The 19,469-nt window shown below is 43.4% G+C and overlaps 1 protein-coding gene across 4 annotated transcripts in view; it reads left to right on the top strand.

Annotated features, from left to right (window-relative positions):
* The window catches only part of PRKDC (protein kinase, DNA-activated, catalytic subunit), a 270,531-nt gene that overhangs the window by 180,750 nt on the left and 70,312 nt on the right, over nt 1-19,469 (top strand). For all 4 annotated transcript variants that reach the window (XR_011020922.1, XM_068237357.1, XM_068237356.1 and 1 more), the window contains 10 exons: nt 3,577-3,756; nt 7,407-7,615; nt 7,773-7,911; nt 8,314-8,499; nt 8,590-8,814; nt 11,876-11,984; nt 13,271-13,382; nt 13,478-13,664; nt 14,454-14,628; nt 18,858-19,036. Coding sequence is in view for 3 of the 4 variants with exons in the window: in XM_068237357.1 (XP_068093458.1) it covers nt 3,577-3,756; nt 7,407-7,615; nt 7,773-7,911; nt 8,314-8,499; nt 8,590-8,814; nt 11,876-11,984; nt 13,271-13,382; nt 13,478-13,664; nt 14,454-14,628; nt 18,858-19,036 (1,701 nt within the window). In the remaining variant the exon portion in view is untranslated. The remainder of the gene's footprint in view (nt 1-3,576; nt 3,757-7,406; nt 7,616-7,772; nt 7,912-8,313; nt 8,500-8,589; nt 8,815-11,875; nt 11,985-13,270; nt 13,383-13,477; nt 13,665-14,453; nt 14,629-18,857; nt 19,037-19,469) is intronic.

Genomic DNA, 19,469 nt, shown 5'->3' with positions numbered 1-19,469 from the left:
GAACAAATACTGTAGCTCCCGGTACTGGTGTACAGGCAGCAGTCGTCATTTTCAGATCCAGACCAGCTGTATTAGTAATATTTAATTTTTATGTCTTTCAGAGGCCAAGATGTGTATTAAACTTTACTTATGACTTTTATAATTGTAGATTTTTGTTTCAAGCATCCACAAATAATAAAAAATAGTGAGAAAAGTAGAATCGACCAAAAACCACAGTTTACTTGTTCAGATCTAAACTTGACCCACAATCAGCAGGCCATACCCAGATCTTAAAGGAATAGTGTAGGGGGGGGGGTCAGGGGGAAAATTAGTTGAAATTTCCCGGGGCTTCTAATGGTCCCCAGCAGACATCCTGTGCTAGCGCATCCACTCACTGATACTCTGGCCCCGCCTCCGTTCACTTCTGGAATTTCAGACTTTAAAGTCTGAAAACCACTGCGCCTGCGTTGCCGTGTCCTGGCGAAGACCATACTGAGCCTGCGCAGTACGCTCCTGGTGACATCAGCAGGAGTGAGGACACAGCAATGCAGGCGTAGTGGTTTTCAGACTTTAAAGTCTGAAATTCTAGAAGTGAACCGGAGGCGGGCCGGAGCATCGGTAAGTGACTGCGTGGGCACAGGATGTCTGCGAGGGACTATTAGAAGCCCGGGTAAGTTCAACTCATTTTCCCCGGACCCCCTACAGTATTCCTTTAAAGTGAACCCGAGCCGAAGCTTGGGTTAAAAACAAGTTCTTACCCTGAAGAGAGGAAAGCCTCAGGATCCTATTGAGGCTTCCCTCTTGTCTGCAGCCACTCGTTGCACAGCACGGCTCCCCTCCCAATTAGGGCCACAGTTCCACTTCTGTATTAATGGTAAGTGCTGTAGCCGAGCAAGCCTGCCCGCTCATGTGCAGTAGCACGGAGCCCGCGGCTCTGGCTTACAGCGCATGCACGGTTGGGCTCAATCAGCTATTGCATGGCCATGAATAAGGAAGAGGAACCGCATGGCCCCAATCTGATTAGCAACAATGCATCTAATCGCTCAGCGACGGGGGATATAAGAATAGAGAGAGAAGCCTCAATAGTATCCCGAGGCTTCCCTCTCTTTAGGTAAGTATCTGAGTTTGTGTATCCAAGCTTCGGTTTGGGTAAACTTAAAAAAGTCGGACATATACTTATCTAAGGGGAGGGACAGCTCTGGGTCTTATAGAGCCTTCTTGCTCCTCTCACAGCCCCTGTGTTCCAACGCTAGCTCCCCCGGTAGTAGTATTCAGCCGATCGGTCGAATAGTGCTCTTTGCCGCTGCAGGAGGCTTTTGAAGTCTTCGGGAGCCTGAGTGCTCCCGAAGACTGGCGGTTCCGTACTGCGCCTGCGCTAGCACGTAAGCGCAGTCCAGAGCCACCCGTCTTCGGGAACACTTTGCTCTTGAAGACTTCCGAAGCCTCCCATGTCTAGAGATTCAAACGGAGGAGACCTTGAGCGGAACAGAAAGGCTTGATAGGACCCAGAGTCTTCCATCTCCTTAGGTAAGTATGTGTTGTTTTTTCTTTTGCCTTTCCATTAGCTTTAAACATTTGACTCGCAGTCTTGCCTGAAAGCAGTTTTTCTTCAGCTTTAGCAGTGGGTCAAACCAGAATCCGATTTTCTGACCTACCTTCTTATGTGGACACGTTTTTGCTCCCCACCCCTCTTTCACTCCACAATGATCTCCCATACACATTACCCATGGCACAGGAACCTCTTCCACCCTGACGTCCAACAGCACAGTGCCTTAGATTCTCCACCTCACAGATATCTATTACAGCTTTAGTGTCTCTCTTAATAGCCTTGTTACCAATTTACCAACCTCTTCTCCAAATGACTTTGCATTTGGTCCCTGTTCCTATGGTATTTCCTAATTTGAGAGCCCAGCACAGAGCATGGTGTCAAAAGTTCAGAAAAGATGCAGAGCTGCACAGGAGGATACGCTACCTGGGAAACTGCTCAGTGGGGCTTCCTCTGGCACCCACTGTACTTTGCCATGTTACTCGATATGTGACTTCTCATTTTCAGAACCTCTGGCAGCACGTTCTGTGAAGCATATGAGCCAGTTCCCCAATAAATGTAGGATGATATGAGACTTCAGCAAGGTGAGGAAGTCAAGGAAATAGTTAAAAGCAGCAGCATCTAAAGTGTACACACAGCTTTCATTTCAAGTACATCACGTTGCATGCAGGGCCGGTTTAAGCCACTCGGGTGCCCTGGGGCAAAAGTAACTTGGGGCCCCCCTACATTTCCCCCCCCCCAGCGAAGTCAGCCCCCGAACCGACTGCTGCCCTTCGTGGTCTCGCATAGACTTCTCCCATGGCCCCCGCACATTGTGTAGCTCAGCTGCCTTGTAACAACTCACCTGTATCAGCTGCTCCATCCTGTGCTTTGCCTTCAGCCTTGCTGCCTGTGTCTCTTCCATCCGCCACATGTAAATAACATGCACAGGGTCATAGAGGCAGGCAGCGTGGCTGAAGAGCGAGCAAGGGATGGAGCTGCTGCAGGGACAGGAGAGTTATTACAAGGCAGCTGGGTAGGGGTGTAACTACATCAGGCCCCTCTGCAGAGATTTGTTGGTGGACACCCCCCTTGGAACAGAACAGAGACATACCAGCAGAATAAATCAGTAAAGAAATTAATTAAGTGTTGCCCAAGAATGTCCCACAAAGCTATGTATGCCATGTTCCAACAAGCTATTCAGTCAACTTTCAGACATTTTAAAAAAATCACCAGGATTGCACTTTTATTAAAGGGAAGGTTCAAGCAAAATAAAAAAATGAGTTTCACTTACCTGGGGCTTCTACCAGCCCCATGCAGCCATCCTGTGCCCTTGTAGTCACTCACTGCTGCTCCAGTCCCCCGCTGGCAGCTTGCCGACCTCAGAGGACGGCGGGACGCATTGCGTACATTTTTACGCATTCCCGCTAGTGCAGGAACAATAACACACACATTTTTACGCATTACTGGTTCAATGCGTACATTTTAAGCATTGAACCAGTAATGCGTAAAAATGTATGTGTTAATGTTCCTGCAGTCAGAAAGCAGCCCTCCTGGAGTCTAGGGACTGTCAAAAACTTTTAAACATGTATTACACCTTATCCGCACATGCAGTCACTATAACAATGGGCAGAGGCCAAACAGATGTTTGCCCACTGACCCTCCAGACAAGCTCTGCATCATGCTGTGTATACTTACCAGCTTGCCTGCTCTCTAATTGCACTTTTATCAGCTAGCCCAGTGTTTCACATTGCCTTACAACAACAAAGCTGAATACACCAGACACCAGACCAGCCCTAAATCACTGAATGAAAGGAGGCCTGGGGGAGATTGCCCCCCTTCCCCCCTGGCCAGTGTGGGTCTGCCTGCCACTGCAGCTGAGCTGAACATACAGGCATATGGGAACAGTCAGAAAGACCACCTGGGGGGCCCAGCAGAGGTCAGAGGCTCTGGGGCATTTGCCCCTTTTGCTTCTATGGTAGTGCCGGCTCTGGTTGCATGTTTAAGTGTCATTGTTACAGTCTCTAATATAAAAATTTTTGTAAAAAATACGCATTTCTCCCCTTCTGTAGAAGGACCCAACTCTAGCAAAGCAGTTATTCAGTTCTTTGTTTACTGGAGTCCTGGAGGAAAAGAAGACTAACAGTAGTCTCTCTGAGATGAAGGACATCACCGCAAAGCTGCGTCATCAGTTCGATCAGTTTTTGAGCAACACTGTGTCTTATTACCCACCATTTATTGCATGTATTCAGGTAAGGATCTTGTTGCAGTCCCATACTTTTCTGCACACACCAGTGAGTCTCTTAAGGTGGGATGAAACTCCATATTAATGGAAAAAAATCATCCAATAAGAAATGACTTATTTATATTACCTATCCTGTTGTTTCTAGTGTTCACTGTCAGATTTAGGAGAAATGTGATGTGAAAAAAGTAAAATATTTCTGCTGGTTTCCTTTAATCTTTACTGTTTCTATGTGGTGCCAAAAGTGAAATCACTTCTGCCTCTTTTTTTTAACCTAGCTAAAGGGATAATTTTCCTTTCCTATGTAACAGCTTACTGGCCTACCACAGCAAATATGACCTAGACAGAGGGGAGATTCAATTACTTTCTTGTCATAGTTTTCTTATCTTATTCGAAATAGGAAGTTTTCTGTTATTTGACTGCTGAGATAAGCTTGTTAATGTAGCTAAAAAAACAACCCTTACAACTGTGCACCATTCCTGCGGTTAGGCAAAGGTACCCAGACCAAGTAAAATAGAAAAAAATAATAGGACATACAGCGGCCTATATATATTTTTTTTTTAAAGTGGTTTCCTTTTTTGAGGCACTCTTTTTTGGCAATTTTTTTTATTTTGAATATTACAACACCCTTTAAATAGTACATATACATACTTCTTGAGGGAGATATAGATGGATCGATTAGGTTCAATGTGTATTCTTAAATGATCAAACCACTCTGACATTCTTTTTTTTGTGCTTTTAATAAATGCTTGCCGTCTCATTTGGTGCTGGAACATTATACACATTGCAGCATGGGCACTGTGGTGCAGTTCCAAGACCATTATTTTCTCTTATCACAATTAATACCATTTCCATGGCAATAACAATTTTCTGATAAAATTCCAGGTTTTATTGTACATGTAGAATTACTTAGCAATCAAATAATGTCCTTCAGAAGAAGTCTAAGGACATTTAACTTAGAATTTGTATGGAATATAATATGCAATAAAAAAGGGAGTTGTCCTGGATGGTTACTGTGGTGCTTAAAGCACCACTACCGGGAAACCTTTTATTTTGAAGCACCCCCACAGTAGTTCCATCACTCATACAAAAGCTTCACTGTGTAATGGTTTTAATTTTTTAGCATGATCCTTTAAACATCCACATGTCACTGTCTCCTGTATCCGACACCCCTGCATCTACATTGACAGACTTTTGTAACTATAAATTCACAATAGGGGAAGCCTTGTCAGGTAAATGAATAACAGATGGCTTGCCCTACTCTCCATAACTCCCGAACTCACGCGCTGTTTCCTATACTCTGGCGCCGCTGCATAGTAGTGTTGTCCGGATCATGAACGATTCGGATCTTTGATCCGAATCTATTTTGTGAGTCGAATCATCCGAATCATCAAAATGAGTGATTCGGATAGAAAAAGGGGCGGAGCAAGGAGCGACACGCCCCCTCTCAGCGGGCAGCGGGGTCCTGGAAGCAGAGCAGAGATGGATCGCTCTGTTGGAGGGGGGCCAGCCTTGCAGGGAGACAGGTAGATGAGAGAGAGGGGACATGGGTGCCACTGCCAGATATGTGTAGAGCACACATACTGGCTGCAATGTGCTGCTCATTATAGGCTGTCTGTTCCGTAGTTGTGCACAGTGATCACATTGGAAACTTTTGGCTTAGCACAGCTCAGTAACTTTGCAGGCACTGTGATTGCAGCGCAATATGATCTCCCTAAACAGCTGCACTTTACTTTGAGGAATGCTTTCTTTCACTGTGCGACATTTGCATGCAAAGTACACAGATGAGCATATAGGTGAAATACATGTAAAGCTATTGTATGATTGCAGCTTGTGGGTATTGTGTGCAAACAAACATTTCTGCTCTCTGCTAGTCCCTCCTCCCTTCTCTGTCCACTCCCTGCCCTCTGTCCATCTTCTCCCCTTCTCTCAGTGTCCACCCCCCTCCCCTTCTCCTGTCCTGCTAGTCATTTCACCCCCGAAATGCTTCCGTAGTCAAATGATCCGAGATTCGGATCAAAGATCCGGATCTTTTCAATGATCCGATTCGAATCATCCGGATCATTGAAAAGATCCGAACTTCCCATCTCTACTGCATAGAAAGGACCCCCGCACTTTCTGCCCTGCAGGCATTGGATGAGGCAGGTGTCAGCGCAGACACGCGGGATGAGCCGCTCTCCCCCTATGTCATTGCAAGGAGGCTGAGTAGCGGCGATTGAATAGACAGAACGGCTCCATCGGCTCACCGCGCAGCCCCGTCATCAGAGGCAGAGTAGCAGGACTGAGCCGTAGTTATGGGAAGTCCGGCTCTTTTTAATGAATCGAGTCTGGACAGTAGTGATGGAAAGTCCGCCTCTTTTCAGTGAATCGATTCACTGAAAAGAGGCGGACTTTCCATCACTACTGTCTAGACTCGATTCATTAAAAAGAGCCGGACTTCCCATAACTACGGCTCAGTCCTGCTACTCTGCCTCTGATGACGGGGCTGCGCGGTGAGCCGATGGAGCCGTTCTGTCTATTCAATCGCCGCTACTCAGCCTCCTTGCAATGACATAGGGGGAGAGCGGCTCATCCCGCGTGTCTGCGCTGACACCTTAGTGATGGGAATTCCGGCTCTTCTCAGATAATCGGCTCTTCTGAATCGGCTCCCATCAAAGAGCCGGCTCTTACGGCTCTCAATCGGCTCTTCATTAAATTTCACTGGACCCCACTCCGAATCGGAGTAAAAGCCCCTCCCCGTCTCCATGACAACTCCAGACTGCTTCGCTGACTGGGGCAATCCCTCCTGCTACTGCTCTGCTCTGCCCCATACACTCCTACTAACTGCAAGAGGAGGACTACATCTCCCAGCATGCCTCAGCGCCCTGTATTACATAGCAAATCAGAGCTGTGTGGGGCTGCTGAGGCATCGGCTCTTTTAAAACGGAGAGCTGGCTCTTGTCGTTCACAGCAAAGAGCCGGCTCTTAGAGCCGGCTCGTTCATGAACAACCCATCACTATGACACCTGCCTCATCCAATGCCTGCAGGGCAGAAAGTGCGGGGGTCCTTTCTATGCAGCGGCGCCAGAGTATAGGAAACAGCGCGTGAGTTCGGGAGTTATGGAGAGTAGGGCAAGCCATCTGTTATTCATTTACCTGACAAGGCTTCCCCTATTGTGAATTTATAGTTACAAAAGTCCGTCAGCGTAGATGCAGGGGTGATAATACAGGAGACCGTGACATGTGGATGTTTAAAGGATCATGCTAAAAAATTAAAACCATTACACAGTGAAGCTTTTGTATGAATTATGTAACTACTGTGGGGGTGCTTTAAAATAAAATATTTCCCGGCAGTGGTACAGTACGTGCTTGTTTGAGTGTTTCAGAAATGATCTTTTTCTCCACACCTGTCCTGGAAGGCACTTGTGTATCTCTGCACTTAGGACAAAAGGGTCCTTCAAACTGGTACCAATCAGCCAAAGGAATGAGCAACTCTAGCCTCACTGTCATGTTTCCCTGCAATTTGCACTAGTAGTGCTTCTGTATTACAGCGTTATTCTATAGTGCTACTTTCCTGTATTTTGTAGCATCATAAGTCAGGAATAGAAAATAATCTGATATGGTTTTGCTTTTGAACTTGGTATTTTTTTTTTTTAAATGATAAACTCTTTTTTGTTTTAGGATATGTGTTATCATCATTCTGAGCTGCTTGGCGTGTCTCCAAAGAGTGTGAGCACAAGTAGTATAGAAAGCTTGCAACAGCCTCTAGGTATACTGCTGCTGGAGAAAGGGCTGCAGCACATCGAGACACCAGTGGAACCCCCAGCAAAGAAGATGAGGGGAAGAACCGAGCCACCTCCTGATATCCTCAGATGGTTACAGCTTGCAAGGTTTGCGCCTTCATGGGGCGATTCCATACTGCACAATTGCATTATTATTATTTTTCCATTGTAAATGAGTAAGCTAGCTCTTTAGATTTACTCATGCTTTAACATTGCAGATTTTATTACTCATCTATTCTAATGATTTACCATTTCTTTTATTTAGACTGTATCGTTCCATTGAGGACTATGATGTTCTCAGAGGCATCTTCAGTGGGAAAATTGGAACAAAAAGTATTACCCAACTTGCATTAAATGCAGAATCGAAATCTGACTATGCCACCGCAGCAAAACTATATGATGAGGTTAGTGATCTTCTTTACAAATGATTTGCTTGATTAGACTCACTCAGGTCAGTTTTATATTCCTTATTATTTATGAGGGAAATATGAAGCTGCTATGGACCTAAATGTAATGATGATCTGCCAAGAACAGACAAACTAACCATTGTTGGTGATGCTGGCACTTAGGCCTCTTTTCCACGGACTGTTGAACTGTGGGCTCAGCAAGCAGATACCGGGCAACAGCGAGCAGTTACCAGGCAGCAATGAACAGTTACCAGGCAGCAACGAGCAGTTACCAGGCAGCAACGAGCAGTTACCAGGCAGCAACGAGCAGTAACAATCCATGGAAAAGAGGCCTTATGTTTGGAGTTGTATCAGTTAATCCAATCAAGAATTCCGACTCTATAAATCTAATCTTTTTAGGCATTACAAAAGGACTTTACAGATGGGGAACCTACTGAAGCAGAAAAAGATTTTTGGGAAATGGCTTCTATGGAATGTTACAATCACCTAACAGAATGGGAGCCATTGGAATATTGCTCAACACTCAACATAGACACTGCAACCCCTCCAGACCTTAACAAAATGTGGAGTGACCATTACTATCAGGTATGATATGTATGAGCAGAATTTCTGTAATTTTCCCTCATCGCTACAGGTAGATTTGTTCCTAATCAGTGTTTTCTGTTTTTGATGCAGGAAAGTTATCTGCCTTACATGATCCGCAGTAAAGTCAAACTGCTTCTCCACGGGAAGGATGATCAGTCTTTATTAACATTTGTCGATGAAGCCATGAAGGTGGAGCAGAGAAAAGTCTTGATGGAAACATTCTACAATCAGGAGATGAGTCTTCTCTATATAATACAAGATGATTTTGACCGGGCAAAGTATTACATAAAAAATGGAATTGATGTCTTCATGCAGGTAATTATACTCATAAGTCTATTAGAGATGGTCAGTGAGATACAGTAGAATCTCGCTGTAGTAAACTTTGATATAGTAAACTCAGTCCCCAGGTCCTTACCATGCACCTGTATGTAGGGCTTTAAAGTCAGTACAAAAATAATCTGACTGTGACTCCTCAGTTTATGAAACCACTGACTCCAGGTACCCATAATTGCCCCCAACTCCTAAGTCTAATACTTACTAGGGCAGTGGAGCTGGTACAAAAACTATCCGACTCCGACGCCTCAGTTTACAAAAACACCAACTCCAGGTACCTAGAATTGCTTTGACTCATCGACTCTGACTCCACAGCCCAGCCTGTATGAACATACAAGGATTAAAGAATCCTGTTTCAGTAAACTTCTGATATAGTAAAATACTTGAAACCACAAACACTGGTTCACACGACAGTCAGGGGTCCTGGAATCTGCCACAGACCGGGACCCCTAAACCACCATTTGATACCTAAACTGAGATACAGGTGAGTCATGGAACTCTCACCACCAGGGGAATTGCCCACACTGCCTCTAAACTCAATGCTAACTGCAAAACACAAAAAGCAAATACAACTCCCAGCTAGCACATACCTACCTTTATCGGCAGGCAGCCTGTCAGCCAATCAGGTGCAATGGTATACACCCTTTGAGCTTGATTCACAAAGCGGTGCTAACTGTTAGCACATCTTAATATTAGAGGTGACTAAACCTCATGGATCTGCATGACTGTGCGTGCTGCGGCATTTATTTCCTATGGACTCACAGTCCCTTAGAATGCTTATATGCAAAGATTGCAGCACTGCACTTCAATACACAACCAGTCTGTACAGTATATATAATAATGATTAAATGGTCTCATATGTATTTTTTCAAAAATATATCAAAATCTTTATTTCAAGGGTTATCAGAACGTTAAAATAGTTGGGGATAGGGAATGATGGGGGTAAGGGAACAAATAAAATCAGTAAACACGTTGCGGAGCTGAATGATCCACTTTGCTGGCCAGCTTACAGATTTACAGAAACCAATCATACGTTCATACACACAGACATACCAGAAATGAACAGACTTAATCTAGGGTGGTACCACCAGACTGTCTAGTGCACACTGTGACAATTGATAATGGTTGACTGATCAGTTTTTTGGTAGTCCTAAACTGTTTGCAGTCAAGCTGTTATATCCCATACAGCGTTTAAAGTTCAGTTCAGTTTGTAATGGTAAGCAGATGTTAGGCAGGTATTAGTGCAGGATAGCTTTAGAGCAGGGAATAGCAGTTTTCTTATTTGTCACAGAGTAAGCATAGCAGCTATATACAGTCCGGTATTGCCAACAAATAGCAGTAGGCAGTTATCTCACCACTCCCTCTGGTTTCTGTTCATCACGGACGGTTGTCTGAGGACTGTAGCTGCCTGAGGGGTTCACGCTGAGCGGCGGTGTGCGGACCCTTTAGCGACTGCGTCCAGCCTGCTTGTTCGCCGGGTCTCCGCTGTCACCTTTCCTCCTCACTTCAGCGTCTTCCGCATCTCAGGCGTCCTATACAGTGCGTGAAGTTTCCAGTCCTGGCCAGACGTGGTGTAGCTCCGCCCACCGACGCGTTTCACGCCGCTTGGGGCGTTTCCTCAGGGTGTGACGTCACTCCGCTCTACGCTTCTCTTATGTTCAGTGTCGTCTCCTCCCATCTCCATTCTGATAGGGCCAGGGGTGTGTAACATTCAGAGCAAGGAACTTTTTCCACAAGAGTAGTACATTATTTACAACTGCCACTAGATGGCAGTGAGACAATAGGAGAGGTCAGCAGAGGCCACAAACAGGCCTTTCGTCCTTACAGCAGAACAACAGTTTTTCTTTCTTTTGAATTCATTTTATTTCTATTGTATTGGAGACATACACGAAGAGCTGGCATACAGAGAGAAAATGTAAAAAAAAGTGTAAATCTGTAAGCTGGCCAGCAAAGTGGATCATTCAGCTCCGCAACGTGTTTACTGATTTTATTTGTTCCCTTACCCCCATCATTCCCTATCCCCAACTATTTTAATGTTCTGATAACCCTTGAAATAAAGATTTTGATATATTTTTGAAAAAATACATATGAGACCAGCTAACTGTTAGCACGCCTGTGAAAACCCCCTTAGCACGTCTAAACCAACTTTTCGCGCGCAAAACTTTATGCGCGTAAAACTTTACGCGCGTACTGCACAGGGCGCTCAGCGCGAAGTGCCAATTAAAGCCTATGAGACTTAGCGTGCGCATATGACTTTGCACGCGATCTGATTGAGAAATCCGGTGCTAACCTGCTTAGCACCCTGGTTAGCACGTCTAAAGACTTTAGACATGCTAAGTAGGTTAGCACCGTTTTGTGAATCAAGCCCTTTGTGTGCAATATCAAATCCAGCAGAAATTGCATACATTTAGCAGCATTCAGGTGGGAGGCTTCGGTCAGACATAATCATGGATTATGTCACTTAGCCGGGACACCGCGTGCAGGCACAACCCCCACTTGCTCCCCTCCCTAACCACTCGCCTATCAACCACATCCTGGAAGCTTAAAAAAATAAATTTAAAACCACAAACGCCGGTTCATACGACAGTTAGGCGTCCCGGAATCTGCCACAGACCGGGACCCTTAAACCACCATGTGATACCTAGACTGAGACAGGTGAGCCCCGGAACTCTCACCACCAGGGGAATAACCCCAACTAAGTAGTTTACTTTGTCTGAATATTTCACCCTAAGTAGTTTACTTTGTCTGAATATTAACTAATTCATTTCAGACTTAGTAAACTACTTGGCCAGGTCTCTTGGAGCTTACTATAAAGGGATTTTACTGTATTAATATTTTCACAATGACATTTTATGTTCATTGTGTGCAAATTGATGCAATTTGGAATTGGATCAACCACAGAGTCTGATGATTTAATAGTCTGTATTCGAGCTGCATACATTTGCAGAAAAACACAAGTATTGTCTTTGTACTTTTATTTCTTCTAAACATCTTTGCAATGCTTTTTAATAGTCTGATTACAAAATCTTGTTTTATTTTCTAGAACTATTCAAGCATTGATTCATTGCTGTACCAAAGCAGATTAACTGAACTGCAGTCTGTGCAATCCTTAACAGAGACTCAGGATTTTATTAATTTCATCCGTGTTCCAGGTATGTAAATGTCATACCGTGTTCATATTCATATTTACCTACTGTGATCCTGCGCAGGCGCACTAGCTGCTCTTAATTTGGGTTAAGGTGGAAATAGCCGAACCCAATCGATCTGCTCTACTGCGCAGGCACGAGTCCTTTTGTGCATGCGCAGTAGAGTACATACGATCAGGCTCGGCTATTTCCGCCTAGCCCAAACGAAGGGCCGCTATTGCGCCTGCGCAGGATCACGGAGAGATAAATATATCAAACCTTGCCAAGCTTGTCGGGGGAGGATTCGGGGGAGCCAGCGCTGGATTTCCTGAAGCTACAGGGGAGGGGAAGCTTCATTGGGACAAGTACAGAGTCTCTTTAAAACAAGAACTTGCCGAAAATGTGTATTATGTACATCGTGTGTTAACTTATTCATATCCGGCTGGAGCTTGTATGGCGAATGTGTGAACATTCCCACAGTGCCATGCAGGTGTCACATATTGTTTTTGTTAAAGAGGAGCTGTCAGCTATACTAGTTCAGAAAAAAACTATATATATATATATATATATATATATATATATATATATATATATATATATATATATATATATATATATATATACACATACATACGTACATACATACACACATACATATATACACACATACATGTACATACTTGCTCTACTTACTTAACCTATGTATTGCCCTGTCCCCGTTTTTTATTTTAGTGATTATTCTACAGTAAAAAAAAAACAGAGAAGAGCCTTCTTAGCATTTCCCATTTAACTGTGGCTATTTTGAAGCCAATGCTGATGTCATTTCCTCCCTTACTCTCCTCTACCTGATTGTGTATACATTGCCGGCCCTCCACTATAGAAAGTGCATTGTCTCAACATGAGAAATATTAGCCAATGAGAAAGGAACAGAGGTGTGGGAGGGAAAAACAGGAGGGAAAGAGGCTTCAGCCAATCGGGCTGCATTAGTTAATTCTGAGGGGAAAGTAGAGACGCAAAAAAGGACAACCCAGCATGCTCTGCAACTTCCTTTGTGCGTACCAAGTAAGAGTCAGGTAAACTAGGGAATGATCATTTATCAACAAGAAAGGTAATAGTGATTTTTAACTTTTGGATTGCCTGGTTAGCATCCTTATTACTTGTTTACCAGATAATAATAATTGATTTTATGCCCGACAGGTACACTTTAAAGATATCTAGGATTCTGTAAAAATAAATGTATGATTTGTGAAGTAAAATGTAAAACATCATCCTTTTCTATTTCAGTATTTTTTTTTTCCCTTTCGTCATTCTAGGCAATTTAACCTCTTTGCCGTCGCTGAAGCGATTGTTTAATCTTTGGATGAGTAGATATCCAGATGATAAAATGGATCCTATGAACACCTGGGATGATGTCATTACTAACAGGTAGAGTCACAGAAGACAAAATAATGAAATCCTGTGAAGCATTCCTGGGACCGTTCTGTTTTATTGTATATATGTAATATTTCTTTCTGCTCTAGGTGTTTTTTCCTTGATAAAATCCAAGAAAAGCTCCCCAAGCAGCTGGTGGATGAGAGTATGGAAGTAGATAATGATGCAGATGATGTTGAGGACATGGAAGTGGACAAGGAGGAAGATATTACCTTTTTGATGAAAAAATGTAAATTTGTAATGAAACTGAAGATGGTGGATAGTGCTAGGAAGCAGGTAGTATCTCTACTTTGTATTATTATACTTATAAATGTCTGAGACTGTGGCACTGTATTGCTATGCTAAGATTGTCACATACTATTCATTTTACGTTGAAGAATCTGCTTTTATGGCAGGTCTATAAAATAGCTGCCTATTCATCTAGTACAGGGCTTCACGCCCCTGCCCTCAAGGCCCACCAACAGTACTTGTTTTGCAGAAAACCACAAACATTCACGGGGGAGGTAATTAATGTCTCCCTAGAACTGATTAACCACCTCTGTGGATCTCCACAAAACATGCACTATTGGTGATAATTGAGGACAGGGTTGGGAATTCCTGATCTAATACATGGTGACATAAAGAGAGGTTCTGTCCATTCTCAACCCTTTAAGGGTGCCCATTGGGTAGATAGCAAAGGACTTCAAAGTAGACCCCGACTGGACTACATTTTACATTCTGTATATACAATTGTGCTCCTAAAATTGTACATGGGTAGATCATTTTGACTTGCTAATTTATAAAGTAGCTCACAAGCCGAAAAAGTGTGGGCACCTAGTGTTACCAGGGGGTGATCAAGTGACTCTCCCTAGACCTGCTGCTTTAACGGTTTCCTCACAGCAGTGTGTTTTGTCACGGTGGTATTAAGCAGAAATTTCCGTTTTTGTAAACCTTGTGGTCTCTGACAGATTTACTTTCATAAATATCCTTCTCTTACTCCACCAAGCACTTACATTTATTTTACTACACCATACATATTGTATTTATACATTTCAGAAAGTGAGATGTTGCTATTAAATTTTACAGAGCAACTTTTCCGTTGCAATGAAACTTTTGAAAGAACTTCACCGCGAGGCTAAAACTAAAGATGAGTGGATGGTGAAATGGGTTCACAGCTATTGTCGCTACAGTCACAGCCGCAGCCAGAGCCAAAGCTGTCCTGAACAAATTCTTAATGTCCTAAAAACAGTTTCCTTGCTTGGTAAGAAGTGTTCTAAGTGACATATTGTTATATGTTAGACATGTAGTTAACGTTTCTGTTTCTTCATATTCATTCAGTGTCTTTAGGTTTTTCAGAATATCCACCTCCATATGCCCCAGACATCTATAGACTTTTTTGGCAAAATTATAATCTGCCTGCTGCATAGATCTTTAGACGTTTCCGAATGTTTGCATCCATACATAGCGGACATCTAGAAGCTTGTCTTCGGAAGTAGTTTTGACAAAAATACACCTTTAGATGGCTGTGGTGAAAACTCTCGGACTAATATTCCAAAATAGCTGGCACAGGCACCTACCTAGCTTATTTTAAAAATGACAGTCAGTCTAAGGTTTAAAGTGATCCTGAAATGGCGTGAAAAAAAGATAAAGTGTATGTGCAATACCAATCATGGAACTTCAGCTGCAGCTTTGGTAGAAACAGCTGATCTGGCCGGCGGCACTCACTGCTCTCTCTCTCTCGCCAGTGTTCTCCCCAGGCTCTTTTAGCCGGGCGCTCCACCCGGCTAGTTTTGATGAGCACCCGGCTGTCATCAGCACGCCTCCTCCTATGTTGTAAGCAGCGTTGCGCTCAGAAGCACCTGCCTTCCATTCTCTCATATTACCCCACCCAGCTACTTTTTCATGCCACCCGGCTACTATTTCATGGCACCCGGCTGGAAAAAAATTCTGGGGAGAACACTGCTCGCCTAATACTATCCTCTCCGATGCCTAAGCCTAACCTCTCCTCTGTCTAAAGGTGGCCATTAACAATACAGTTCTCCAGACGATCGATAATCCAATTCAATTATAATATCGATCAGCAACATTCGTTCAGGCCCACTAACGCTGCTGTGCAATTAGAGTAAATTAATGGAATCGATCCAAAATAACGGATCAATACCATATTGTTAATTGCCACCTTAACATGGCTACCTTAATAGTACTTCAGATTCTAACTTCCCCTCTCCTATGCTTAACATTAACCTCTCCTCTCCTATACCTAAAACTAACCTCTCTTCTCCTATGCCTATCACTAACCTCTCCTATGCCTAACACTAACCTCCCCCTCTCCTATGCGTAAAGGTCTTCTGTGGGACAACATTTAAACAGATTTTATGCACGTAAATATCAGCCATCTTGTGCCCTCGCCGCAGTCCCAGTCCTCTGCATTGTCCAGCTGGTCGCCGGTAAAGATTGCGACCCCGCCGGTGGGTCTTGTCTTCTGCGCTTGCATGGGTTTTCTTCCCCTTGAATCCACATCAACTGGCGCTTACTGCGTCTGCGCAATACTTGTGCGCTGGCACAGTACGCGCCAGATGACGTAGGGGCGAGTGGAAGGAATGCCCGTGCAGGCGCAGAAGACCTGACCCACCAGCGGGGTCTCAATCTTTACCGGCGGCCAGCGAGACAACGCGGAGGACCAGTGCTCTCCTATGCCTAAAACTAACCTCCCCCTTCCTATGCCTAAAACTAACCTCCCCCTTCCTATGCCTAACACTAACCTCCCCTCTCCTATGCCTAACACGAACCTCTCCTCTTCTATGCCTAACACAAACCTCTCCTCTTCTATGCGTAACACTAACCTCCCCTCTCCTATGCCTAACCTCCCATCCCCTCTCCTATGCCTATACCTCACTTCTCAGATCCTTAATATAAACCTCTCCTCTCAGATCCCTAGTATAAACCTCTCCCTCTCCTGTGCTTACCAAGTTTCCCTGAAAATGAGATATCCCCTGAGAATAAGACCTAGCAGGAATTTCAAGAATGCTTGAAATATAAGCCCTCCCCCTGAATTTAAGCCCTAGCTAGCAGCACCCCACATTACACCAGCAAGTCACGTTCAATACAAAGCCTGGATACAGGAGAGCAGCAGTATGTTGTGAGTTCTACAGTCCAGTATATGTGTGTCAGGCAATTTGTGTTTTTTGTTGGAACCAGCCCTCCTGATATGTGTCAGGGGAGCCTGCCTGCAAGAAATAGACTCTTACCCAAATGAGCAGCAGAATACGTTTCTTGGAAGTGAGAGCCAATATCTGCAAACCAAAAGCTCTGTGTATGTTGCATGTGTTTCATCATGGCATGCAGTATGTACATTTTGTATCGGAAAACTACCAGTGTTTGCCCAAAAATAAGACATCCCCTAAAAATAAGCCTTAGAAAATCTTTTAGAGAAAAAATTAATATGACAGTGTCTTATTTTTGGGGAAACACAGTACTACTAACCTCCCCTCTCCGATGCCTAATACTAACCTCACCCAATGCCTAACACTAAAATCCTCTCTCTGATGCCTATCAGCCGGCCGATCAGTGGTTTATGGGCTTATATGTAAGTAGCCCAACTTATACTTGGATCTTGCCTCTGTTTTTTTCACACACAGGCTAAAAATACATGGTGAGGAAGTTTTCTCTTTTTGATGCTGGGAGCTGCTTGCCCACTGCTGTCTAATTTTGCTGTTGTGTGCAATGCTTCCACACATTCAAATGGTAAGTAGCGGCAGAAATTTTTCATTCCAGTGACACACGTTTAAGAAACAGTGCCTGCCAGCACATATTATACATATATTGTAGACATTTGTTGCTTATGCAAATACAGGGAAAAGCACCTCATTGCTTGACTATCCCTGTGTCCTAACACTAGGTAAGGCCTTAGGGCAGAGTTCCCCCAACAGTATATCTGATCGGATTAGTAAGGAGATATTTTTCCATCACTTGGTCCCAAATGATCAATTCTAATCGTTCATAGGAAGAACTATTTGTAATCGATCATTTGGCAATTTGTATCATTGGTGGCCACCTTAAAGGGAACCCAGAGTGAGAGGGATATGGAGGCTGCCATAATTATTTCCTTTTACACAATACCAGTTGCCCAGCAGTCCGCCTGATCCTGTGTCTCTAATACTTTTAGCCATAGACCCTGGACAAGCATGCAGCAGATCAGGTACTCTGACTCGGCTGACTCAGGTTTTACTAGGTTAGCCATATGCTTGTTCCAGTGCTTTGACTCACACTGCTTATGCCAGAAGATTAACAGGGCTGCCAGGCAACTGGCATTGTTTACAAGGAAATAAATATGGCAGCCTCCATATCTCTCTCACCTCGAGTATGCGTTAAGTTTGTTTACGGATGGGAGTGTGGCCAATAACAAGAAGAGGAGGGTCCTGGGCAGTAGCAGTGCAGTAGAGCCTAGGTTCTCAACATGCTGTACGCGTACCCCAGGGGGTACTTCTGATGGTTCCAGGGGGTACTCGGGCTTGATACACTTAACCATGAATAACCAATTTAGAGTTTTAGAAAAGTATAAATCTTATTTAAACAACACCAAATTAGTATTTTAGCTAATTAAAAGCAATTGTAAATAATTGGAAGTTGTTTAGAACCATTATCATGCACTACGATTCAATATATATTTGTTAAGGGGTACTTGTCATAATAGTTACTATGCTTGGGGGTACTTGGTGAGTACACGGGTTTTAAAGGGGGTACATACCAATAAAATGTTGAGAAACACTGCAGTAGAGGACAATCTGCAAAGCTTCTGGAACATCCATAGCTTCCCACTACTTAGATAACTAATGCGGATCCGAGATGAAAAACTAACTATAACGAGTAACTTGTCTATATATCTTATCTAAAGTTTAGATAGTTGACACAGCAAATCTAGCTGCAAACAGCTTTAATAGAAAATGATTATTTATTCCTGTGATACAATGACAGTGACCATGTTGTTTGTAAACATTACACAGAGGCAGACTTATCTTTATCTTGATCACTAAGCCTGTGAAAAAAAAACTAATCCCCCTCCTCCCGCCTCCCTTCTGCCTCTGAAATCAATGGCTAGTAACACCTCCTCCTCCTGCCCAGACTGAGCTCCCATGAGCCCTTGCTACTGCCAAGGCTCTCTGAAAACCTGTGGGTGTGGTTTATTTAGTTTATAGGGAATTAGAGTATTAAAACAAAAACAAAAAAGTATTTGGCTTGAGGAATGCCCTATAAACAATAGCAAAGGAACACAATTATGCAATGAGTAAAAGTTCACCTCGGATCCACTTTAACGTCTATAATTTAAAATCACAGGTCTGCTGCTTCAAGGTTAATATTATTATGTAGGCATGCAGAAGTTATACAGTGGGACTTCTGTAGTCTATTTTGTTTTTAGTCATGTACTGAGCCAGTGGTGCTACTTTCACTATTTGTTTGGTGATATGTATGTGTGTATATTTAATTTCACAGAGGAGAGCAGTAAAGAATATTTGAACAAATATCCTCGAGCATCCAGGTACCATGATATTTTACTGGGAGCCACATACAGAATAATGGGAGATTCTCTGTACAAGGAGCCGGACTGTCTGCAGAGGATTGAAGATTCCAAGGCTAGGAAGGTCATAGAGCTTGCAGAGTCAGAGGAGGAAGTAAGCATGAGTCTCATTTTATTTCATATCCATTAAGCAAGATGTCTCTATTAATCCATTGTCATGTTTATAGCTGAGCAGTCTGTGGCATTTTTAGTTTAATTCCTCATTTTCAGTCCATTTTTCCTCAGTTCTGTATACCTGTCTTTCTCTGTGTAACAATATTGTAATTGCTAGTAATCTCATTTCTTCCATCTTTGCCACATGTCCAGATCATGGAAGTGGTCTTTCTCTGACACTATAAATTCTTTTTATTATCTAGTATTTTTCTGGTCATTTTAATTTGAATTATGTCTTCAAGATTTACCTTATTTTCTTCTCAATCATCTCATTTCTACCACTATGTATTGGTCAGAGAGTTTCAGCTTACACACTGAGAAGATGCTTGAGCAGTCTTCCTCAAACTCCTTTGCGCATTGGCCAGTTTACTATT

Source organism: Hyperolius riggenbachi, chromosome 5, assembly GCF_040937935.1.
Source record: "Hyperolius riggenbachi isolate aHypRig1 chromosome 5, aHypRig1.pri, whole genome shotgun sequence".
NCBI lineage: Eukaryota > Metazoa > Chordata > Amphibia > Anura > Hyperoliidae > Hyperolius > Hyperolius riggenbachi.
Note: the sequence above shows the minus strand (reverse complement) of the source record. Positions and strands in the feature narration are given on the sequence as shown.